This window comes from Balearica regulorum, chromosome 5, assembly GCF_011004875.1.
Source record: "Balearica regulorum gibbericeps isolate bBalReg1 chromosome 5, bBalReg1.pri, whole genome shotgun sequence".
Lineage (NCBI taxonomy): Eukaryota > Metazoa > Chordata > Aves > Gruiformes > Gruidae > Balearica > Balearica regulorum.
In genome coordinates, this window is record NC_046188.1 from 11,728,490 (window position 1) to 11,754,055 (window position 25,566).

At 42.8% G+C, this 25,566-nt stretch overlaps 1 protein-coding gene across 10 annotated transcripts in view; it reads right to left on the reverse strand.

Annotated features, from left to right (window-relative positions):
* Positions 1-12,797: 12,797 nt before the first annotated feature.
* MARK3 (microtubule affinity regulating kinase 3) overlaps positions 12,798-25,566 on the reverse strand; it is a 63,168-nt gene continuing 50,399 nt past the window's right edge. For 2 of the 10 annotated variants that reach the window (XM_075753471.1, XM_075753472.1), the window contains 5 exons: positions 24,102-24,266; positions 23,119-23,376; positions 20,721-20,747; positions 15,987-16,031; positions 12,798-13,763 (listed from right to left, as the gene is read on the reverse strand). In XM_075753471.1, the coding sequence (XP_075609586.1) occupies positions 13,418-13,763; positions 15,987-16,031; positions 20,721-20,747; positions 23,119-23,376; positions 24,102-24,266 (841 nt within the window). In that variant the 3' untranslated portion in view covers positions 12,798-13,417. The remainder of the gene's footprint in view (positions 13,764-15,986; positions 16,032-20,720; positions 20,748-23,118; positions 23,377-24,101; positions 24,267-25,566) is intronic. The other 8 variants (XM_075753476.1, XM_075753477.1, XM_075753478.1 and 5 more) reach the window with 5 other exon arrangements.

The window sequence follows — 25,566 nt, forward strand, 5'->3', positions numbered from 1 at the left end:
TAATCAGGGCGACGGCTGGAGCCCCATACATGGCAGCGCCAGTGAGCCCCGGCCCTGAGCACCAAGGAGGATCTGACGAGCTGGTGGGAACTCCTGTATCTGCTATAGGTCAAAGTCACATTCAGCAGCGGCCAGGAGCGCGAGCTGGCGTCTTTTGACTTCCCCTCTATGCTGCGCAGGCGAGGAATCGTCTAAATAAAAAATCCCCCTTGGCCCAAGCGCAGGAAACAGCTGCCTTGCGAGTAGTTGGGTCAAGCAAGAGACTTCCAAATCAGGGCATCCCGGTCCCCTCGCGGCCCTCGCACTGCCTGTGTGAGCTCTGAATGGGGAATGCTCTCTTCTCCCCGCGCTAGAAATGGGTGCCGGTCTGTTCCTATTAAAGGATATTGTTTAATCGCTGGCTGGGCTGATGTTCGTGCAGGCTGGAAGGAAGCTGCAGCCCAGCAGAAATCCTTGGCAAGTCTCGTGAGGGCCTCGGGTCTGTTTGGGGATGCTCATACTTTTGTGAAGGGTGCAGCTCCAAAAACCAGCAGGGTGTTGCCATTGCAGCAGAGCCGATGGGTCTTGGGAACCGAGCTCCTGCCCCACCGCTTGGGTGGTGTTTCCATGGGGCAGCCCCCCCACCGGTGGGGGCTTGGCAAGACCTGCAGGTCTGAGCGATGCTCACTGAGCCTGAGCATCACTCTGCAGGCGACAAGAAGGCAGCCCAGGAGAGGGGGACATGGCACTGGCCCCATGAGGCCCTGCAGAACAAGCTCCACCACAGGGGGTGGGTAGGGCAGGTCAGCACCCACTAGACGCGAGGAGCTGGCAGCAGGGGACTGCACTGCTTGCAGTGAGCGGGGTTGTGGTGCACAAAGGTACCCACCACTGGGAACCCCAGCACCCAGCTGGATTTGGGCTGGGCTCAGGAACACAGTTTGGCAGGCGGTGAGGGCTGCCACCACCACCAGCTGTGACCGAATGGTGCCAGCAGGCAGGGCACAGCCCTTCACTGTCCAGGATTTGGTTACCTCCACCTGCACCGCTCTCCAAACCCAGGCTGACTCCACAGCAGCAGGCTGCAGACAGGTCCCCACTCACCTTTGCAGCTATATTTCCAGACCACCCACCTGCAGGCTGCAAACTCAGGGCCACCATGAGTTGCTGCAGTTTGGGGCTTACCTGTTTTAAACCACAGATGGTCCCTTGTGTCACCTCAGAGTCCACTAAGCTGAACAGGGCCAAAACTGACATGATGTTTCCTGCAAAGAATTAGGGTTTCTGCTGACATGTTCACCCCACTGAGGTTCAGCTAGGCCCAGAGGTTTGCAAAAGCCGTAGCTGCCAGTGCCCCAGAGTGAACAGGGAAAATAGCTCCCCTGCTTTTTCCTATGTGCTCACCAAGGCATTGAGCTTTGCCTTTAGCTCAGGCACAGCCAGGTCCAGCTGCCAGCGTGCTAGGCCACCTTCGTCCCTCCTGTTTTCTCCTCCTCCCAGCTCCCCAAAGGCAAGGAGAGGCGCGGGCTCATCACAGCAGCAGATGACTTTTTCCACGGAAACAGATGCCTGCTTCAGCCGACGCATTGTCTTTGTGTTGAGCTCGATCCCACCTATTCTGTTTGTCACTGTTGTTATTATTTCCATAACCTTTTTTCCTCCAGACTTCTGGCGTGTTCCTGCTCTGGGAACACATTACTTCAGCCTTGCCCGCTCCAGGGGGCTCAGAGGCTTCAAAAGGCATCTGAGAGATCGTTCTTCCTGGTAACAAGTGCTCCTTCCTTAGATCCTCTGGGGACATAGTCTGTGGTGCGTCACACACGGGGAGGAGCTGCCCAAGAGAGCAGGACCATGGCCGTGGCCAAGGCAGGAGGCACATATCGCCAGCAGCCAGTCTGGGAACTGCATGGGCTGGGGCAGGAGGGAAAGTGGCTGCGCTCCTCCTCTGCCAAGGGAGAAAACTTTTCTTGAATTCAAGCATATGACAGTCTAAGCAAGAGCCAACACTCGAGGTTTTTCTGGGTTGCTGCTGGCTAAGGAATTCACAAAACAGCTTGCTGCTTCCTTCAGCGGTGGTGGTGAGATGGTCACAGTTACCCATCCAGGGAGACTTCAGCACACATCCCCCAGCTCTCTCCTTGAGATGTGCACAGGACACCTCCGGTCCAGCTGACACAGCCATAGCCAGTGCTGCTGACGAGATGAACAGCCCTTTTCAGTGCTGCTTCAAACAGATACCAGCTCCTTACAGTGAGGATTCGAGAGACTTTCTGGTTCCCCAGAGAAATGACTGACTGACCATCTGCCTGAGTTGACTGTGAATATTTATGACCTCCAACAAGGACAGCAGCAGCTTGTAGACAGGACAAATAACCACGGGGTTGATGTATTGTGCCTCCTCCTAGTTCTTTGCTGAGCTTGAAGGTCCTCCTGATAGCATCCTTAGATGGTGTGAATCCCTTTCTCTTCCCTTCTCCAGAAGAGAAAATTTCATCAAAGTTCTCACAACGTTGTGAAAAATTATCACTTTGTTGAGAAGAAAATTTGGGACCTTCTCAAACTACTCTGCTTACGTCTACCAACAGAGAGCTTTTGTTGTCCTACACGTCAGCCTACCCACTCTCATTGCGGCGGCCAGAAAGAGATCTAACTTGAGACTTGGGAAAGTCTGACTCCTACTTTTGCAGTCTTGTGAAAGACTCTTGCACAAGCTGCGCCACTCCCTGTCTGTGAGGCCAGGACCTTCCCTTTCTCTTTCACACAGGGGCTAGCCTGGCCCACGTGGAAGGTCCTTTTGAGGAGCAGCCAGTAGAAGAGCAACCATCCAGCTAAAGGAGAAGTTGGAAGGAGAAGTAGGTCTAGCAACTAGACAAGAAACCAGGGCTAGGAAGTGTCTTGGCCCCAATCCAGCCTGGATTTGGGCCAGAAAAGAGAAATGAAACCAGCTGAGATAGGAAGAAGCTTTTTGCTGTAATTAGGCAGTGCTTTGACCTTCACCATCTCCAGCTTGCTTGGAGCAGCACCCACCCCTGCCAGCCATGGCTGCTGCCATGCAGGGTAAGATGGCAGCAGACCGGGGTGCTCTTCAGTGGAAAACCCTAACTAGAGAAGAATGTGTCAGTGGGTGATCTTATTTCCTGGGGGTACTCCTTCACACCCACCAGGCTGGACCTTTGCTGTGCGGGGACAGCGGTGGTTACCACTGGTAGCATGGGGGTTGCCCCAGAGGGGTGCAGGATGAGGGGACCCCCATTATAAGCACTAGATAGGGAGGGGGAACAACAAGTTTCCATCCTAAAAACCGACCCAACCCTCTAGGCATGCCAGGGAGGAGGGTGGTGAGGGAGGGAACGCCTGCTACTCCATTTTCAAATCCGTTGATCTATTCTACTGACTTGAAAATAGAATAGAAGCAGAGACCAGATCACTCCAGCCTTTCCTCTTCTGGACTCAGCTCCAGTTCTGCTCAGTCTCCTGCTTCAGGAGGTGGCCTAGTTAGGGACCCCAGCACCCACAAAGATAGATTTTAGTACCTTTTCCTGAATCTCAGCCCACTCCGGGATTTTCCACATGGCAGCTGGTGAGTGGGATTGCTGGCAAGTCTTTTTGTCTCTGATGGCATCAAGGCTGAGCAGGGCCATGTTCTAGCTCCTACTAGGTTTAACACCTCATTTCCTTTGCTGTCTGCCCCAGAAACATGGGGAAAGGAGGTTACGCACCCTTTAGGCTCAACAGCAAATTGTACAGCACCATGCAAGCACAGACAACTTACTGTGCTACGAACTGAAGAACTGGTTTGGGAGCTGAGCCTCGCTGGTAACTGTGTCCTCTTTGCCCATATGCTGATTTCTAAGTGGGCACAAGCCCTTCATCAGCGCACCAGAGAGCTGGCAGAGGTCCTCCTAGGCTGCACAAAGAGCATCTTTGCTGCAGAAGCCACCTGTTCCTCAGCCCTTCTCCCTTGCTCCAGAAGCCAGGCTGGAGGGCTGGGCAGAGGACATGGCTTCAGGTATCCAGCCCCAGCAAAGGGTTCCATAAAGATTTAGATGTTATACCAAAAGTACACACAAATCTGAGCAGATGTTGGTAAAAAGGTTTGAGCTGTTGGAAAAGCAACACTAAACTAACAGAGATGGACCAGCAACCCCCACCCTTCCTTCTCTTCCTGTATTCTGCAGGAAGCCACTTTCAAACTGAGTCATGGTCTCCTACCTCTCCAGCCATGGGGATTCTGCAGGGTAAAGCTGTGTAGAAGTGGATCTCTCCACAGCTCTGGCTGGAGAAGGGCAGGACTTGCTAAGTAAGGGCAAGAAATCACCATTTTCTGTCTCCAGGTGTACACTCCTTGCTCTAATAAGCTGCAAAGGTTGAGCTCTGCTGGCAGGAAAATGGAGAGCCCCAGCAGCATCCCACACAGCCCTTGGGGGAGGGTGGGAGAATCAGACCCCTTCAGAGATCTGAAGTTGGCCTCCAACCTCTGCAATGCCCTACCCACAGGGTGACTCCATCACCAGTGAATTTAGCAGCACAAACCCCTCATTTCTCTGCAACCAGCCAGTACCGCAGAAGAGGTGACTGCCACCACGCTCCACACATCCCCAGCCAGGACACTTACATGTGCCGTAAGCGAAGCTAAAGGGCACGGTACAGCAGGTGAGCATAACAGGTGCCATCAGCAATACCATGCTGATCCAGAGCTTTACTCCCAGGTTTTTGGTTTTCCATTTAGCAGCATGTCTATCTTTGGTTCAGTCCAAATTTAGGACTTGTTTTCATCCCCTGCCTTTCCCAAACTCAGCTGCTAAATCAATGAAACTCAGCTTTGCAGTGAAATGCTGAATGCTGCCGCTTCCAAGCCACAGAAAACTGGAAAAAGGCACCATCTGAGTGACAAAACAAGGCACAAATGAAACGCTCTTTATTCTCACATGTTGTCGTAGGACAGAAGGGAAGGGTAAGGTAGAGGTAACAGGAAGTTAATGAGAGATGCTGGTTAAATAAACAGCATGTCTCCCCACAAACCTTGGCTCTCATCCCTCCTTTTTATTTTTATCCTTGCCGAATGCTTTTGTCACTGCCTTTGCTTTTACTGCTTTGCAAAGGTGGTTCCACATTTCCCCGCTTCTTCAGCAGAATTAGCCAGACGTAAAATAGGAAATAAAATAATGAACTGTCTTACATCACACAACACTCACCTTGGCAGACCAAGCTAATAATGTCAGCAATAGAAAGAAAATTGGAGAACAGTCTGGTATTTAAGTTACCCAAGTTATTATGTGTACAAACTAGAGCTCGGCTCCCTTTTGTGCACAGCAGAATTCATCCCTGTTCCACGAGGATTCACCCTGAGCGCAGCTCTGACCTGAAAATTGACCTTTTAAGGAGAGCTGCCTCTCGATCAGCAGATCTGGTCCCTGCTGTGAACTGTCACGGTTTTTAGGCTGGTTTCTCAGTGAAACGAGCCTTATGTAGCCACGCGCTGTGTGTGAGCGCCTGTGCTTGTGTCTGCTTGATCTGTCCTCACTGTAGCTGCTGAACCTGCAGGCTAGCTTCAACCAGGGTCAGTGGACAGATTGGAGATAAACGTCCCTGCAGGTCCCCTGGAAGCAGGGCTCAGAGGAACGGGCCCTTCCATGCAGCCCCTGCAAGCTGCAGCTTCACCCCACGGGCTGTTTGCACCCATGGATACAGCGTGAGATGGTGTGGGAAGTGGTACGTTGAGCCCCAGCACAAATCCAGGTGAATCAGGGCCACTTGAGGTGGTGCTCACCGAGCTCCTCCTCTGCCACAGGTCAGGTCCCCCCATCTCTCCCTTTACACCTTGCAATACTCCTTTTAATGCCTCTCAAGCAGAACCAAAGGGCCATCAGGGAGAAAACCGGACACGGCTCTCTACAGCAACACGACCAGGACACAAGCTTTTCCTCCCGATTATGGAGGCCTCGCAGAGCAAGCTGGCTGCTCCCTGAAGAGCCACACCACCAGGACAGTCCTGCCCCTGTTTCATTAGCGCACAGAGCCCACGCTGTCTCTCTGCTGGGGCATTTTATTGTCGTGCATGGTGCCCACCACTGTGCAGCCCTGCAGGCATCGCCAAATACACCTAATTAAGTGTGCATTTCTGGTGGGGTGTTTGATGCCACAAGAAGAAGTCTGGAAAGCACCTAGGAAGTGAAGTCACCCAGAAGAGACGATTCTCCTTCCTCCTCATCCTAGGGACTGCTCTAAATTCAACCACACACTACAGCCTTGCATGCACTTGAGCTACACTGCCCTTCAGGTCCAAAGAATCTCTTCAGGAACTTAACACTGGGGAGATCCCTTGGCATTTGCCATGCTCCGTACCACAGACCAGCGCTGAGAAGCGCTGGGGCCCCTGGAAGCACTTGCACTATTTTCCCCAGCTAGAAGAGCACTTACAGATCTGGTCTGGAGAGATTCATGGAGCTCTGAACACCACAGGAGACCTCAAAAAGAGACCATCCCTTGGACTGAGACTTTAGCTAGAAAAAGCGTTCAGCCAGAAGGGTTCTGCCATGGCTCATCTCTGGAGATAAGGAGAAAACAACAAGTTTTAGTTGCCAGGGGTGAGGAGGTTCATAAAGGGGTCAGTTAGATAAAACCACTAAAATTTGCTCTGTGGCTGCTCCTAGATTGGTGACGAGGAACAAAACCTCCCAATAGCAAATTCTGCTCTTGTTGCTCCCACCGCACGGCCACGCACAAAGCGAGGAGCCCTGTGCACACCACAGCTCCCACCCCAACCAATGCTTTCAGGGCATCACCTTGGGAGGCGCAGAAAAGGGCTCGGCAGCAGCCGAGGGGGTCTGTAGCTGCGGGAAGGAGGGGACGAGTCGCAGGACTCTGTACAAAGAACATGGAGAAGTCTGAGATCGGCCGAAATAAACAGCAGCTTCTCTTCTCCATTTCCACTCACTGAATCCAAACACCCCAGCGATAAATATTAGTACCAGTCACTATTAATCTCCCAAGGGCAAAACTTTGATTACAATAAAAGTGAAAGCTGCAGCAAAATATGTAATTTGAAAGAAATCCTGAGCAAATAAGGAAGTTTCACTTCTTGCCTAGTTGAAGCACAAGCAGCAAGATTTGTTTGAAGATTAAAGCAGACTGCAGACATGGAAAATGCCAGGCATAAAGCTTTAGAGTGACTTAATACAGTGAAATATAAATGGCAAGTGATCCCAGATTATTTTAGAAAAGGCTGGCTGCAATTTACAGCCTTGATTAGACTGATTACTAAAGGATGAACAGCAAAACAGCTTCAGTAATTAAATTTCCAAACAGGAAAACAAAGATTCTTACTCTTTAAAAAGCTGGAAATGAATTTAAGCATTCAATATTACTTTTACCTTCCTCAGCAGAAAAGCCTGCTGCCTGGCATGGTCATTGCTAGGAAAGGAAACAGAACAGGGCTTGACAAAGAAGTGGAAAAGGGTTTTGCAGCCTTACAGGTTTTCCATGGCAAAGCTAAAGACCATTTAACTACATCTTAGCTCTGAAAACAGTACAACATAATAGAAAGTTAAATGTAGCATTAGGGTAGTTTTCAACCTGAAAAATACGCAACTTCCATCGATATTTTGTGGTGCATTTTTCCCCTAAGGCTTTTAGCAATAAGCCAAAGTTGTCCAAGCAGATGATAACACCAGCAGCCAACGTCAAATCCCCGCTCTGCATGGAGTGATCCTTGGAGCTCTTTTCTGAAGACGCTGGAGACGAACACCAACCAGAGCCGTGATTCTGCATTTGAGAGACATCCTGTGGCCACTGCTGACATTGCAACGTCCCTCTGCAGCTCGCCTGTCCATCCATCCATCCATCCATCCCGACCCCGCTGCCAGCCCCTGCTCCTGCCCCTCTGGGCACCGCAGACGCAGGACGATTACAGACACACTTTCCAGTGGCTCCAACCTCCTACCGGGCTGGTGGGTTTTCCATCTACGTGGAAACATGTGAAAGCACTTCACTTCATGCTTTTTGGCTGGGCAAGCCGGGAGGGGAAATAATTCTATGCTTAGAAAGACTGTGCTGTTTGTATCCGACTACGGTGCTCAGGCAGTGCTGAGGTCTTGGGAAGAGACACCTCCAAGCAAACAGGACTTCACCTTGAGATAGGGAAATGACTGAAAACCGTGCGATTGTAACATCAGTAGCATTTCAGATTTTGCATCCCCATATGTTTTAACAGAATTATTTTCATGGTGAGATATTTGAGTATCTTTTATTCACCTAATACTTTCAGTGTGATCAGCAACTACAAGGAAACAAGAACTATATGAATATTTTGGTTTTACACCCTGAATTTCATAAGGATATTATTAAACGGTAACAGAAGGGTATTAATGGGTTGAGTGAGAACTGCAACATTTCTATGCCTTGAAATTCAATGCTGTGGTTCCCATAGCAACCATAACCATGGCCACTCCGCATGAATTTTACATCTGAGTCGCAGAACACACAGTTCCAAGTGCTCAGCGCACGTAAGCAAAAAGAAACAAGCAAAAGCACTTTTCTTTCCCTCTGCAATAAATATCTTACCTGCTAGGTCACAACTACTACAAGGTGTTAAGGGCACTTGCAGGTGAAGATGAACTCACAACTGGCAATTAATGCCCCGAACACAGCTTCTGTGCGCATGTAGTTATAGGATTCATAGTGTTGGTGTTAACACAGCTTGTTTTCAGTTATTGCTGGAATGAGAGCCCGCTGTTTGTACCAAAGGCTAAAACATTCCTAGAAGGCTAAAAAAACTACCCAGGTAAAGGTGTTTGAAACTCTTTTGCTTCAAATACGATACTATTTCAACTCCAGAAGCATTGGGCGAAGAGACTGTTTCTCCATTGTTTTGCTCATTTTATCCAGCCCCTTTGCTTGGAGGTGGTACCTGGTAGTACGTTAAGAAGACACCAGCAGAAACATGATACACATCGAGTTATACGAGTAAGTTTAAGGCTTCGCTTTTTTCTGCTTAGTTTATCAGAAGTAAGGAGCGCACACGAATGGTTCGTACACCCGTGTTGCATTTCTTGGACTTCTCTCAGCATTTACTGCTGCTGTAACACAGGGCACTGACGGGCTGTTGGTATGATGAACTGTGACTTTAAAAAAATCCTTATTGATTGCATGAGGTTGAGCTTTTATCCAAAACTTACGCATCTTCCTGTTTGATTACAGTTTGTTCTCTGAAGCGATGGAGTAACAGTCAGTAGTGAAATCAATGAAACAATTCACTGCTACCAGAGGGAAAAATTCCAGTCAAAGGTGGAATTTTCACCACCACACATTATAGGAATGTCGGGGGTTTAATTGGAAGCACCAGTGATTTGTAATAATGCGAGCCTATCTTTACAGGAAAGCTCCAGGGCTTTTCTACGAAAACTTAGAAAAGTGATACTATATTGACAGTTGGAAATACAGGAAACTGCAAATCTCTTATGTTTAAAATGAAACATTAATCTACAGTGAGACCAGCTTTCCAAAACTGTATTTAGTATTTCCTAAACATCTGCAATGTGAATTAGAAAACAAAATTTTACATTAGTATGAACCCCTCAAACAGCAGAAATACCATCTACTGCCAAGATATTTCAAGTATTTAACTCCTCAGGTTGCAAAGAACAGACATGGTCTTGGATAGGTGATCACAGACCGCACAGCAAGAAACACCCAGCCACCCTACCCCTGAAATACAGGGAACGACACCAGCTCATAGGTGGCCCCAGCCCATTCCCAGCGAGGTACCCAAGTCCTTTGGGAACCAAAATCAGCAGGTTTTAACTCAAAGTGAAAATACTGCTGCTCCAGACCAGGGCTTAACAGAGAAAATGGTTCTCTGGGTTGGCTGCAATCCTAAATTGCACTCCACAATGTGCTGTATCACACAGCAGCTGTGGGAAAGACCAATTAAAAGTCTCTACACATTATCCCAATAGGCCCACGTGTACCTGAGCTTTTAACTGAATTGGAGAGATCTCTATTTAAATTCCAGATCTGCTACAATCCTTCTGTGACTAGGACTCCTGAACCCCTGACTTCATTTCTTTAACATGTGGATACTAATTTCAGATTATTTTTTTAAAATAATCTATCCTGCAAAAAAATGCTGCAATTAAAAAAATTTGGGACACAGTACCTCACTACATTTGATTTTGAAATCTCACTGTAGTACAAGAGAAAAAGGAGAACCTTGCCCAAATCTGTACTAAAAGTCTATGAACCCATAAAGAATGGTCCAGGTGCTGCAGCTTGAATAAAAGTAGTATGCGAAACACTTCGACCAGCAGGACTAGCTGTTCCTCTAATCCACCTTTCCCTACTTCTTCTCAACATGGCTGAGGACCTTAGATCTTCCAAGAAGGTAAAATAGACTGAAGTATTTTCAAAAGCCTAAGTGCATGAAAGGTTTGCATGAGAAAAAGTTAAAAAGTTTATCTGAACTTGTTTGTTCTTTTTCAGTGTTCAGATTTTGGTTTTTCTTCCAGTGTACGTATCTCAAAAACTTTCATTTAAAGCAGTCAACCCCTCCCCAAACCCAAACTCTAACGCCATTTTTCTCTGCCAGATCCAGCAACCAAGAGACACCTTCAGAACTGGACGACATGGGGTTTAGTGACGCAAACCTTTAGTCACAAGCCCATTACAAACACACCCCAAGACGCCCTTGGACCACACATTCCAGGACACCAATCATGCCACCACGTAAAACCACTGCTCGGTTTCTAGGCACGCATCTCAACACACTGAGGAGGCCTGCTGCTACCTCCTCACTACACACTGACCTCCAATTATTTTAAAAACTTGTCTCAAGGACAGAAAAAACAGCTGGAGTTCCACAGAGTCGTTATCGCCAGCAGTGCTGATAAACCTACACAGATCTCCAAGGAATACGAACAAGTAGAAGGCCTGTGTTTGGGAAGAAGTTCGTCATTGGTTTGGAGATCTGAAGGAAGCAGTTTTCCTTTCCAGGCAACTCCTACAGGCTCGAACCGTAAGCATGTATTATGCTAAAGAAACAAGGGTATATTCTTGCAACTTGGTAATTTTACAAGGAATTTGGGAAGGAAGCCGTTAAAAATCTGTTTCCAATTATAATAATTCTTTTTTTTTTTTAATACTTCAAATACAGATTTACTCTGAAAGAACCTTTTGAGAACACTTAAGAAAAATATTTAAGTACAAACTTTAAATATCCAAAGAATGATACTAGTGCACTTTCTAGAAACAATTACATACTTAACAGGTGAAGTAGGAAGAGAGTATTTCAAGAAAACATTTAATATGAAACCTTTTGGAACTTCCACTGAGTACAGATTTACATCATTTATCAACACTTTTTCAGTTCAGACAACAAAGTGCACTGCCAGGTGAAAAAAAAAAAAAAAAAAAAGACATTTGGAGGAGTGCTTAAAATGTAGGAACTGAAAGGAGAGGTGACCACTCACCTGAGAGAGTACAATGACTGCCCTGTCTTATTGCTATTACAAAATGGAGTTTTCATGGAAAAAACCATACTGAGCAGCACAGGCATGGGCAGAGCACTGAAAGCCAACTGAAATCTGGTAGCACCTGGAGTTCTCAAGCCATGGCGTGATACAGAATATACAGAGAATAAAATGCAAATTCAGGAATATTTACTACATTTAACAGCTATGATTACCCTTTAAACTAGCATAATCAATATCAATGCTCAGGGAAAGAGAGGGGATGTCTGCTGCCTTGACAGACTACAGATCACAAGAACTAACTTGCAAAATATTAAGGATTTTGCATTTTCACCTTGGGTCAAATCTGAACTGTGTACTATGAATAGCTATTAACTCACTGCAAATTGAAAATGCAAATTTAGACTCCAGTTTAAAGCACATGTTAAGTACATGCTTAAGTGCTTCACTGAAATATAACCATAAAACATTAATACAAAAAGTCAAGTAGATAATGCAGGGTATTATCTACAGAAGTCCTCGATGAAATAAACTATCAGTAGGAAACAACGCATGAAGAAATCTCTTCATTCTAGTTTGCAAAATCAAATCCGGCTCACCACAGTGATGGTTAAAAAGTGGGGACCATCCCAGAGTAGCTTTGTGTCCTACAGAAAGCTAGTTGGCCATCGGAGTTCATCAAGGGCAGGTTTCCACACTGCACGTTAAAAGAGCAACAGTGGACTCCCTCCGCAGCAGAAGCCAGAGACACAACTGGCACAAAGCCATCAAAGCAATACAGCCAGAGCCAAGTGGAAGCACTCTGGAAGAGAGCTGTAAGGAAAAGTTTTAACTGCTACTGCCTATGGCTGTAGTTTACAAAGTTGGGCATTAGAACAGAGGAGATCAGTAGCCAATTTGATTCCCACTTTTGGGTTTCAACACCGTGCATGCCCAGAACGCAAAGGGCAGTACTGCCACACATGCAGCAATACCTCAGAACGGCACCGACTCGGACGCAGTGACTTGAATCAAAATACGGTGGTTATTTGAGAGTCCTTTTGTGCTTCGTATCAGTCTGACCTAGTCTAATGTGGAGAACTTGGTCTGAAAGGAAAAAGTCACTAGTAAGCATTCAGTACATCCTTTTAGACTGCCTCATTCTGTAGAGGAACAGTGGAACAACAGAAAAGTGTTCTTAGCTGCAATCAACACTCATAAGCCAAAAGGACAAAGATACAATTTTAGTAGTTTAGCAGAAGCAGAAGAATGGAAGCGTTTACCCAAATTTTAATGCACAAATCAACTACATTTTAAAAATTTGATTCAGACTTAAATAATAAATAGGTGGGCAAAATATAATGCAAGACTTACTCAGTAAAAGTGAATTTTTAATAATCTCATGAGATCTACTTAGAAAACAGGACTAATAATGTTCACAACCGTAAATCCAAACCCTTCACACACTTTTTTTTTCTTAACACAGCAGTGAACTGTAAACCTGCATTTACTGGTTATCGCCTCAGTTATTTTAAATATTAACTCAAGTGTTTCCTCCTTGGCCATTTCAATTTTTAGCACCAAAATTAGCCCAAAAAGAGGTACTGGTACAGCTTGATGTTGTAAATTAATTGTTTACATATAATACTTTATATATTATACACACATACTGTACATTCACACGTCCACACAAACAGGAGGCATATTTAAATGAATATATTCTGTGTTTCAATTTGTTGTCAAAGACTTAGGAGCAATGGAAATAAAGCAGAAGGGGTAATATTTTACATAGTAGGCAACTTTAATGCTGTAGTGCACTTATAAAAAAGTCCAACTCTCCCTCCCAGCTCAGCAGCTTTTTTTTTTTTTTTTTTAATATCACTATTCAGAAGGATGCAGAAGTTATTGCCTAAATGTTATTCTATACATTTCCATTGGAATTCTCAAAAACACTTGAAATTGCTAACTAATTTACAACTTAACTATTTTTCTTGTTACAGCTTTAACTCATTGGCAATTTTGGAAGCAATGTTTTTAAAAGCTATGGATGTTCCCGATATCCGCTTAAAGCGAACTCCATTCAGGGACAGTCTTGGCAGTTTACACACCTCCATCTCCCACTGTACAAGGTTTTCCGCATGCCCATCTCCATGGACACAGAAAAGCAAGAAACGCTCTCTTTGTTCATAGTCACAATTATTGGCATCCAGGACCTTTCGTATTTCTCTCATCATGTCATTGGGATCCATGGAGCTGGTGGTTTTCATGCTCCAGGTAAAACGCAGCGACCGAGGCTTGGCTTCCTTGTTCTCGTCCTTCTGATCCACAGCTACATTGCGGCTGAAAGACAGGAATTTATTAGTTAGCAGGGCCAGCTACCTTCTCCACGTTTCACGTTAGTGAAGCAAACTAACACTCAACACACACTACCGGTATTAGAGCAGCATCTAGAGGCTCCGGCTGAGAGCAATGCCCCGCTTTCCTAGCTGCTGTACAAACACACAGTCAAGGTAAAGCATTAGCTGTTGGGGCTGAAACGAAGGTATGGTACGACGGGTGACACAACTGGAAGTCACTGGAGTCAGGAGGATGAGGGAAATGACCTTGTGGAGGTAGAACTATGTGTGTCGCCTATGACTTGATTTTAAGGCAGGTTCTGCTCAAACCCCTATTCTCAGGCCACGTGGACAGCTGAAACACCAGCTCTGGGCTAGAAGTTTCTGGAACATTCAAACAGCGGTGACTTGTGACAAAAGGGTGCTCAGCCCAGGTTGTGGGACTGCCAGACCATGAGAGGCACCCCTCATATGCAACGGGGATGAGCCCGTGCAGAAAGATCCTGGGGCGTTCCTCTGTACCTCCTCCAGTGCAGCAGGTTGGAGACCAAGCACCAGGAGGGCCCACCGCATGCCCAGTAGATACAAGCAGGAGGAAGGAACATGGAGCTGGGGGACCCTGCTAGGGGTCACCCACCTACTGCCCCAGGGCCAACATGTGCTACCCAGCCTGTTCTGGGCTGGTGTGGTTTCGCTCTGGCCTTCCTGCACTGCTAAGTGTTTGAGATCATCACCAGAGACCCATCACTTTGTAGGCTACTGGGGTGACCTTTAACGGGGAGGAAATACTTCGTCTCCAAGTTGGTCAGGAATTTGTTTAATACCAATGACTGATGCAGGTAAAGAGATGAAATCTTTCACTGCTACAAGCTACACAACTAAGTGCCTTTGAGGCTGAAATGCAAGAAAGAGTTGACAGTGTCTATAAGACACCTCATCAACATCGTTAGCAGAGACGGTGAATAAAAGAGTTACCGTTACTGTCACAGTTTTAAGAGATAAAGCATGAAATATTGAGGCTACAACTTTTTTTTTTTTTTTAACCAAAAAAGCTTTTCCTTTGGCAAGGATAAATAAGGATAACTACAGGACAAAGAAAAGAAGCGTTCCAGAAATTTCTAGTTCGTAATGATTCTTCTACTTCAGCTGAAATCAGTGGTCACGCAGCTAAAGAATAAGGAACTACATTTGGACCTCCAGGGTAAAAGAAAAAAAAAAAAAAAAAAGACAGTTTTGCTTTATGAATATTTACATGCTGTCAGTTGCTTCTTCAAATTTACTTGTCCTCAGGACAAGAGACTTAAATATATTGACTGTCACGCTTAAGTATTTTCTGAAAATACCTAACCTAACTGACCCCAAACCATGCAGGTTAGCTCTCACGTTGAACTTCAAAGTTCAATTTACAATATTAAGTCAAGATGCTCTTTAAAATAGCTGGCAATGAATTTCTGGTTACACAATGCTTTCCTTCTACCACCCTTAATCAGGCAATTATGAAAATAAAAAGTGATACTAAGTGTCAAAACTAAATATGTCTTTTAAAGACAACCTATTTCATCATTTTACATTCTATTAGAAAGACTTCCAGTAACTGTGAGAGTCATAGGATTATGGTGTCAAATTCAGCTATGTGATTTGCCAGATGTTATAAAATTCAGCAAGTAAATTAAGAGCACTTTGTTTTAACTTTAAGGTTTTAATTTAATAAGGCTATAAGGGTGCAGGGGGAACCCCAATTTTTATTCAATGCTCATTTTTGAAAGCTTTTTCTACTTGAAAAGTTGGCAGAACCAGCACAAGTCTGATCATTTCCAGTATTTTTTGATATGCAGATTTTGAAAAAAAGAGTATACCATGAAAAATACTGTTTAACTATCTGGGATTTTGGAGATGAGAAATATATTATCACCCTTCAGTGGTTATCCACATGTTTGCAGCCTCACTAGAGACCACTTACCTACACATCTACAGGACAACAGCAAATTATAACAACTAAAATGCAAAAAAAACCACACAAGGGAAAAGGCAACAAGAAAGATGAAAGTTTGGAACCAAGTCAGTCAGTGCTTTAATAGCTCGTTTGCAGACAGAAATGCTTCTTTGTTTAGTTTCAAAGCCTTACACAAAACAAAAGCTGCTGCCTGAAGCCACTATGCCACATAATCAAGGGGAGAAAGGTTCAAACTCACCTAAGTAACATTTTAAACAAAAATTTTACCCTCACCTTGAGCCCTCAAATCTCCCGTTCCTCTCATATTCAGTTGGGAGCCTCATTGAAAAGAATGCAGAAGCAAAAGGAAGTGGGAAAGAGAAGACAAATCTTACACTACAATATACAATATCTGAGTAGCTGCTAAAAAGATACTGCAATCATACCAAAGGTGTGTTAAAATACAAAGCAACAAAGACGTAAAGAACTTCGTAGGTTATACCAAATTCAAAATATAACATATTGTCAAACCAAATGGATGTCTATAAACTACAGTTTTTTAAAAACACCGTAACTCATTTTTACAGTGTGTGTTTATATCCATTAGTACTGTAGAACTCATTCAAAAAAGTTGAACTTCTAAAAGCAGAAAATGTTAAACTGAAAAGTTACAAACCATATTGAAGTTATTGCATTCTTTACTAAGTACCTCCTATTTCAAAATTTTATCTGGTAATACTATATACATTTGAAAAAATACCCTATTTGCAGATAAGTCTGGTCACCCTGTGTGTCTGTGTGCACATCAAGCCTGAGGTATTAGGTGTTTAAACAACACCAAATACCTTAAAGCAAAAGAACAAGATGCACGTACATTTTAGCAAAGGTTTAGAGATAAATCCATGACTTCAAGCTGTGCTAAGTCCATGCTATTAATTCCCACACTGACTCATCTTTGATATCAGAGTAAACTTAAGCTTCCTGTCTTCTTGCATTGATTAAAGCTATGTTGCTGATCACTACCCTTTTTAAAGCCCAGTATCAAGCAGAATTAAGGGGTAAAATCACCTTCCTTTACCTTTGCATTATTGCAGTACCACAGTTCTACATCTCAGCATTAATTCTGCTTGCAGGGAAGCTGTCTTTATAAGGCTCTTATCAAGCCTACTCTAAGCCAGTACATGGCCTCACCGAATAACACAAATTATTAAAGCAGTTTGGTTGACAGGTGTCTAGGGATAGGAATTTAAGAGAGTAAGCTTATTTTTTGATGCACAGCATATTTATATCAGGCTGTGTGGGCTGTTGCAAAGTGAATTTCCTCATTTCCTTTCTTTTGAGGGTTGCAGCGAGAGAACAGGCTTGTAAAGTGACTCTGTGCAGTCCCTGTCACAAGGGAACAGATGCTGTGCTAGCACTGAGAAGCACAGTGGCAGCGTTCGCTGTATATGCTATGGAGCCCGCTCCTCGCTCAAAATTCATGCTGCTATTGCAATAGAAATCCAATTAAGAAAGGGGTAAGTCACTCAGCTATGAGCTGCTTGTCGTAACAGCACCTGATCAGAAGCCTGTGCTCTGAGGTACTGCACAGCACACGGAATGACGGAGTCTCTGCTAGGAAACATTTCCATTGACTAATGAAAAGCTGTCACAAGTAAAAAGGGTAAGAAAGATAATGAGAGAAAAACAACTGGCAAGTCCTCTAATTCTAGCACTTCAAAGTGGGTTTTTAATGGCAGTCACTTTCATGAGATCTCGTGCTACCTGTCTATGGTGGATATAGGAGAAGGTGGAAAAAGAGTTACAAGGTCTGCATAAATAGTCCATGAACTCATCCTTTACAACAACTCTGTAGGACTGAGCAGCCTTTCAGATGATCTGGGAAAGGCTTGTTTTACTGGGCAAAGCAAGCAACAAGTTTGAAGATACTGCTCAGCTGAAAATTTGAGAGTACTTGTACTTTAAAAGAGCCTACCATGTTCCTACGAAGTGGAAGATGACAGCTTTGTTAAAAGCTGCAAGCATTTATGGATCATTTTACCTTTTTTTTTTTTAAATTTTAAACTTGCCAAAGGTTGTAGGAAACAGGAACATAACCAGTCTCTCCAACAATGAACAGTCTTACTGTTACTGGAATCTGTCCAGAAAAGTCTGGGAGAAAAAATCTCTAATGATGTTCTCTGACTCTTTTTAGGTTGAAATTAAGCCAAACCATTCAGTTTCTAAACCACTGTAGTCTAAATCTAAGAAAGGTCATTATTATTTACAAAATACCTGCGACTTCGCAATAATAAACACTCTTTCATGGAAGCCTCTCAGAAAATCCTTACTTTGTTCAGTTTTTCCATGCATCAGTCTTCCGTTCATTTAGCACGAGGAATTGCATTCGGCAATATATGCCCTTAAACATGAGCCATTGTGCCAGGCTTTGGAGAGCTGTGCCAGTCTCTCTAGATGCTCCTTCCTTCACGAAGGACGTGGTTATGGTCCAGTTCTACAGCCCAGCACTGGTGCTTTGGGAACAGTCACGATACTGCCAGTATTGTTTCAGTGGGTCTGCAAGTCAGATGCAGCCCTGAGGGCTCCTCACTCCTAATACAATCTTCACTTCTGCCTGAACCACAAATTGCTGGGTTTTGTTCTAAATTTTCTGCTTTTGCTTGTATTTTTACATAAATTAATTTTATGGACCAAGACACTCCTTGGTCCTGAGAATGGAACAAATATATAGAAAAGTTATGTTCTCATTTGTCATGCAATGCCTATACACTATCTCCTTTATGGTTTTTGCTACATCGTTTGTGAAAGGTTCTCAAGAATGTTTCCATACATCTGTCCTGAGTTATGCTGTGTTTTCTGTTCTTTACATCTTTGTATACTCTCTGTTAAAAATCCAAATAAACATAAAGAAAACTGTCTAAAAGATACGGAAAACCAGCAAAAAGTGCAAGACGCTAAAATAAGACCAATTTATGGAAATGGAGAAAAGATGCTGCAATACAATTCAGAAGATAGAAAGTGAGTTTTGCTGTCAGAAAAAGACTTCCACAATATGCAGATTGGCAAGGACAGTGCATGGTACAAGAGAGCTATATATATTTTATACCTCTGTGTACCAAGTACAATATTAGAAGTCAGTTAGTTTAAAAAGGAGTGACCAATTATCTACTTTTGTTCAGCTCCCCAGAAAAATGTTGCAGTACTATATATACATGCTATTGGGTTACAGTAGGTCTTTCAGTATCAAAGACAGTGAATTTAGGTAAGATTCATAGCACACAAAGTAAGAAGAAATTGCCAAAATCCCCAACATTTTCAATTTAATTTTGTACCTACATACAGATCAGGTATGGAGGGATACCATGCACACTTAAAACAGAATTTAAAAAGCACAGTCTGGTCACTGTGTAGGTGGTATAAGACTTTGCAAATCTCTTATTCAAAAGACATATTCATAGAAACTGCAGCTGCTATTTCCACAATAGTCTAAGATTCCTGGCCTCACATCAAAGTTTTTAATTAAAAAAATTACCTTTTAAAAGTCTCAAATTGGAACAGTAACCTTCTAGTTTAAAACTGTACTCATATTAGCATTTTTCATCTTTCTTCAGAACAGCAGAGTAACAAAACTTGGATGCATGCAGTTGTGGAGGTTGCACAGATCACAATCCTTTGTTTTAAAAGCTATGTGACTTCAGAGAAGCTCGCTCTTACAATGCGGTATGTATGCACCCCACAGCTCATGATGCACGATGGGTTAAAACTATTGCCGCTGCTCAGTTTCATCTGTATCCTGTGTTGGATGGTCTTGTTCCTTAACTAACAGTTCATGCATGTTCCTTTTCTCAAGTCAGCTGTGACAATGCCAGCCAGCCCAACCAGCACCAGGTCTAAACATAGTCATGTTTGGAAGAGCTCTGGTTATTATTACCGTGGCATGGAATTTACTCATTTACTCGGGTAGGGTACCTTTAGACTCGGAGTGTACAAAATAAACCCTAATTTAGGCATCAATTTACATATCTCTGGTCTCCCTAGTGGAAGTGTTTCCTTGAAATGGTCTGACAAACTTAAAATTAGTCACATGCATAGCCTTGCATTTTGAAAGTTAAACCAGATGTTTGTTCTTTGGCCCCATCTCCCTATTTTTGATCAGTATTTGGAAATTGAAAGTACCACCCTTTAAGAAGCTCCAAGATATGACACAACTAAACAGAGGATTACAAAATTCTACTGGAAAATCTACCTGCGGGTCAAAATTGTGTAACCAACTTTCATGAGTCATAATGGATTAATAAGATATATAGTAGCTTGATTCACTCCCAAATTATAAAACTAAATTCAGTGCTTTGGGCTTGAAATGTGAATCAGACTGTTGAGTTTTTGCCTTTTGTTAATAAATTTGCATAGGTGCTATATTTATTGTTTGTTACTGAAGTACTCTATTTGTACTCTATTTGCACTTCAGCTGCAATTCACTTCAGCCAATGCATTCCATTTTTAAACGACTACACAGCCATTGCATCTTCATTCAATCTTCCATACAAAACTCTTAGATTCACAAATGTGTTCAGTTTGCTTTCTATTGTATCAACTGCGGGCACTTCAAACTGATTTTTTAATAAAATACCATAAAACAAAGAGATAGAGAATGTAAATTTAGCATCACTTACCTTTATTTGCTTGTAACCTTATGTTTTGTTTATACTTTCATCATTGTTATCAAACACCTCATTCTTCAAACATAAGCATGCTAAGTGTATTAGTACAGAGAACAGAATTACTTTGGTACTACCAACTCTATCAAAGAGAGAAGAATTCACAAGGCATGCTTAGCATCTTGTTATACAGGTGCCACAGATTCTTAAGTATCATCATGAGTTAATGGATTTATGCTATGCTTTCCTCTCAAGAAAGAAAGTATTTAGTTCTCAGCAGAAAGTTTAGTTTTCAGAAAACCAAGGCTAGAAAGCCAAATCTGTTGTTAATTGCAGGAGCCACTTTTTTTTAAATATAAAGAAATCCTACCTTTTGATAAACCTGAATGACATGTTTCTAAAAGAAATTAAGCCAAAATAATAATTAACAAAAAGTGTTGTACAAAATAAATTGAAAAAGCCATTTAGAGTGAAACATGCAAAAAGAGCTCATTTAAAACGCACAATGAAATTACACTTCAATACATTCTGAGATTAGGCAGATGATTTAGGGTCTGAAGAGTCAAACTCTTAGCACTGCTACTTCCAAACTCAGTTTTTCTGGGAAATACGCCACCAGTAGTTATTATGAATTAAAATACACACTGGTGTCAAAACACTTTAAAACTCATAATCTGCAAGGTCACATAAAAATATGTTTGGATTTTCTTCATGTATTTCAAATAGAAAGCAAAAATCAGTAACTCTACTATAATTAGATCTTGAGTATCTTCAGAGTTAGATTCCCTCCTTCCTTCATAATGTTAGGTCAGCCATGTTGTGCCAAAACCTGCCTTAAATATTTAGTGAATTTAGTGGCAGAAGGTTTAACAATTGCCTACACTAGAACATAACTAGTTCACAATCAAAAGGGTTCTGATCCCCCCTAGAGAATGCTAGAATGAATTAACAGGTTTTAAGTTTGTTTTTAAATTTATTTAAGGAGAAGAAACATAACTGTGTCCTTTGATGGGACTAACCACCTCCTTAGTATTTTGTACAGCGCCTCGTATAACACAGCCACAACTGTGAGAGGTCCTCCAAGTGTAAACTTAACCATCTGTAACAGCACTGCTGTGTTACAACTGCACATTATTTAATGAAGTCCAGATGGAATTTAAGCTATTGTCAAAAGTAGTGGGGAAAAACTTCAAGTAAACCACACTGCACTGCAAAAGTTGAAACTTGGAGGTAACGATAAGAAGTTTGAATGCTGCCTGAACGACTGAGTGACACACAATGACAAATAGCATGTTCCAGCAGCATGAGTGAAAAGTTTGCACGTTCACAGTTTGAGCGTCCACATTTGGAACATCAGATGGAAAATTAAGTAAGCATATTGCAAACAAAAGTACAGAAAGAAAGATGTGCCAAAAGGATGTGTTTGATTAAGACTTTACTTAACATAAAGCAGATGACTTCTTAAAAAAACCCCAACAAATTAATCTTTTATATCTCTCTCAACACAAAAAGGAGAGAGAAAAAAGAAAAAAAAAAAGAACAAAAAAAAGAATTTCATACAGCACAGTATTTCCCAGGAAAGTGTTAGCTGGCAGAGAGCTAAGCAGGGTAAAATATTTACCAGAGGCTAGGCTGTCACGTTTTCATTTTCACAGAAACAACTTCTATAGTTTTAAAAGAAATTCACTCTACATTGAAATCAGCCAGTTGTGAGAAACTGGAGTTTGGCTTAGCATTATTTTGTAGGAATGGGAGACTATGAAGACTGTGCTGAGAGGGAGGCATGTAAAGTCCCAGAACAGACAGGAAGGAAATGGCTTGGTGCTGATGTGATATAAGCCTAAAACAAAAGCAGGCAGGCCAAGAGCAGAATGATAAATTCAAAAAAATTTAACATGATGAAGAGGGTTCAAAAGCATGGACATTATCTTAAGGCAAAGATAAACAAACCCTCGCTTCTGCAAATACAAGCTGTGGATATCAAAGTGGTCTGAAGTATGGTATGTGAACCGACAGGTTTTAAATATAGAAGGAAAATACGTGGTTTTCAGTTTTAGGGTTTGTAGGAACTAATTTAAATCATACATGGATTTGAAACTATAAGTCTAATTAGAATAAAAACTTGTTATTGCAGGAACAACACCTGCTTAAGCTAGGCTTTGGCTAGACCAACGCACCTTCACACCAAACCCAGAATCTGCACGTGAGCTAAAGGCCAAAATAGAAGTAAGTTTTTCAAGGTTTGGCCAGACTCCTGCCTAGACTGAAACCATAGTACTGCCTTTATATTAAGATGACCAAAGAAGTTTTTGTCTCTTTCCCCTACCCTTTCACCTGTGATATTTCTATTTGAGTGTTGCTAACAAAATTGTTCTGGAAATATTAATAGCCTAAGTGATTGGGAAACTCAACCTGAGCTTCTAACGCTATATTAAATACCAAGACTGGGATCCTAGTTTATGCCGCCAACTGACAGACGATGCAGTCAGTGAGCAGCTTTTGAACTGAGCTGAAATCTTTCAGCTTTGCAGCATTTGTACCCGAGACATGAGGATGAAGAGCACAGAAGAAACAGCACAGACCAAGCTGTCTCACTTTTTATCCCATTTGATTCTATTGCTAAAAACAAATGGCTTCTGTAACCAGCTGCAGAAATTGTTAAGCCATTAATCAGAGACTGTGGACAAAACAACCTAAGCAATGAACTACTAGGTACATCTACTACCCCATAAAAAGGGAACGTTGCATTACCATTTTAAGAGGCTTACCTTCTTGTTAGTTTTGAAGTTAGTTTACTAAATAGGTTAGTGGAACCCCTGGTTCGAGTCTGTGAGAGCGGCGTTGCTTCATGGGACAGACTGGGGGAGGCTGGCGGTCCGTTGTAGGTAGCAGTACGTCGCTCTCTGAGCTGGCCATGGAAAGTGCTCCGACTAGCCGTTCCTCTGGGGAAACGAATACGATCAGGTGTGGTTGCACTGCTAATGCTGTGAGTTGAAGCAACAGGAGTTCTTTGATCGGGAATAGTGCTAGAGCAGAAAACAAAAAACAATGCTAGAACTTTACAGAAGCACTACGGTTCTGCAGGAAACACAAAACACTATGTTCTACAGTAAAGCATAAGCAGACACTTTCATATAGGCCAGGGTTGGAAATATCAACATTATTACAGCACTGTACAGAATCAAAACTTGTAAGAAGTTAGGATTAAAAGGCTGCCGAAACAGAAACCTACATAGGCAGAAAAATGCAACATGAGTATCCTGGAAAAGACCAGATAAACTAGGCATACAATGTCTCACTGAGAAGACTGATAAAAGAATAGATGAGTAAAGTTTCCTCCCAGGAAAGAGAAGCAATCAGTAACTTTAGTGTCTCTCCCTCCACATTCTATATATACATCTTTGAAAGTATCTTGCTAATTTGAAAGTATCCTACACAAAATTCTCTACAAGTGAACCACTCCAAATACTTAAGTCCTTCAGGATACACAGTTAAAGTCTCCCACAAACTTTGACAATAGGGAATATCCAATACTCCTACACTAGGAAAAAAATTGAGGTTCATTATTGCAGGATTATGTCACAGACAGCCTGACACACCACAAGACAAATGTAAACAAGACTAAAAAAAAATGAGGAAACACACATCTTCTGGGCAAAATATACTAGAACAATCTAGGACTAAAATTCCACAGCACAAAGTTAAGAAGCAGTGGGTGTAAGTTAGTTTCACAACGATTTCAGGTTCTTACATAGGCCTGAAGTTATCTGCGCCATTGTCTATTGGAGGCAACATCATCTTCGTGTGCACAGAGGCTGACATGGACATCGACTTCTGATGTCGCAGCCGAACACTGGAGAAGGATGTAGTACAAACTGAAGCAGGGCTAGCTGCGTAAGCGAACATTTCTGTCAGGCTGTGAGGGGGTTTGGGTTCAGGCAGAGGCAGAAAGAAGAGCATGATGGACCAACAACAAACTACTGCATAGAAAAAAAAGCAAACTTTTCCTTCTATTAACTGATTTATCAAAGAACACGAACTCTAACAGCCCTCTTCTATATAAATAGCAGTAACTGCCCTACACTCCCCTTAAAAAGCATCCTTACTATAGTACTTGACATCTACAAAGTGATTATTCTCTTACCATTAGCATTAGTTTGTGGTGATACCCTCCTTGACATACAGAATCTGAATAACTCAGTGTTCTGTGCCAAAGCACTAGTATAAAGCACTGATGTAACTCATATTGGTCTTAACATTAAAAAAATGCATTAAAAACCCCCACCAACTGCACTTTCCAAAAGACTGATGATAGCTCCATTACTGCAGTGAAATACTTTGTTTTCAGAATGTATCTGTGTTAAATCAACATAAGTTGGGCAAGCTGTCAAATCTCCATCTACATCTGATAACTGAGGGACTTCAAAGGCAACAATCAAAACCAACAATATCACGATGTTTAACAAGTCCAGAGAGGCCCAAACAAAAAGGCTACTATTAATCAACCTGTAAATGCAGGAGGCAATGAATAAGGCTTGGTGCTCTCTGAAGGAAGAGGTACAGCTGTTGAAGAGCATCTCACATTGCTTGGCCACAAACCTTAAATTCTCCAAATTACCATTCAGGCTTTGAAGGAAGGTCTACAGCGCTGTCTTAGCAGAACGGCCACTAAGCTGTATAATCTGTTAAATCAGGAACATGCAATTTTTTTCTTTCTTTGGGCCAAAATACTCTTTGCAGCCTTCACATTACCTAGTAACGATAAGGATGGGAGAAAACCGAGAGGCCACAAGACGTATTGGGCCTTTTAGGCTACCATGCCAAGTATCATTCACCTCAAGTTTGCTTCAAAAGTGAGGCAATTGTAATTCAGAAATATTGTTCTAGGTTAAGAAATCAGTAATTGTCAGTGACAGTTTCATGACGCTGCATATGTTCACTTCCAAGTTACTTCAGGGTTACACATACTGAAATTCAAGTCCTGTTCTCTCACTCTGGTATGTCAGACTTTGGAGAGGAGAATGCCAGTCCAGCTACAAGTATCAGACGACCCACTTCTCAGACTTTGCTCTCAAAGCACTAGCAGAACACACCTCACAGCTCAGGCATCAGAACTGCTGGCTAAAATGGTCAGTGGAATTGACTTTTTGTTTAGATTCTGCAAAGTTCAAAACAACAAAACTTCATCTGAGTCATGCACACATCTCTTCACAACG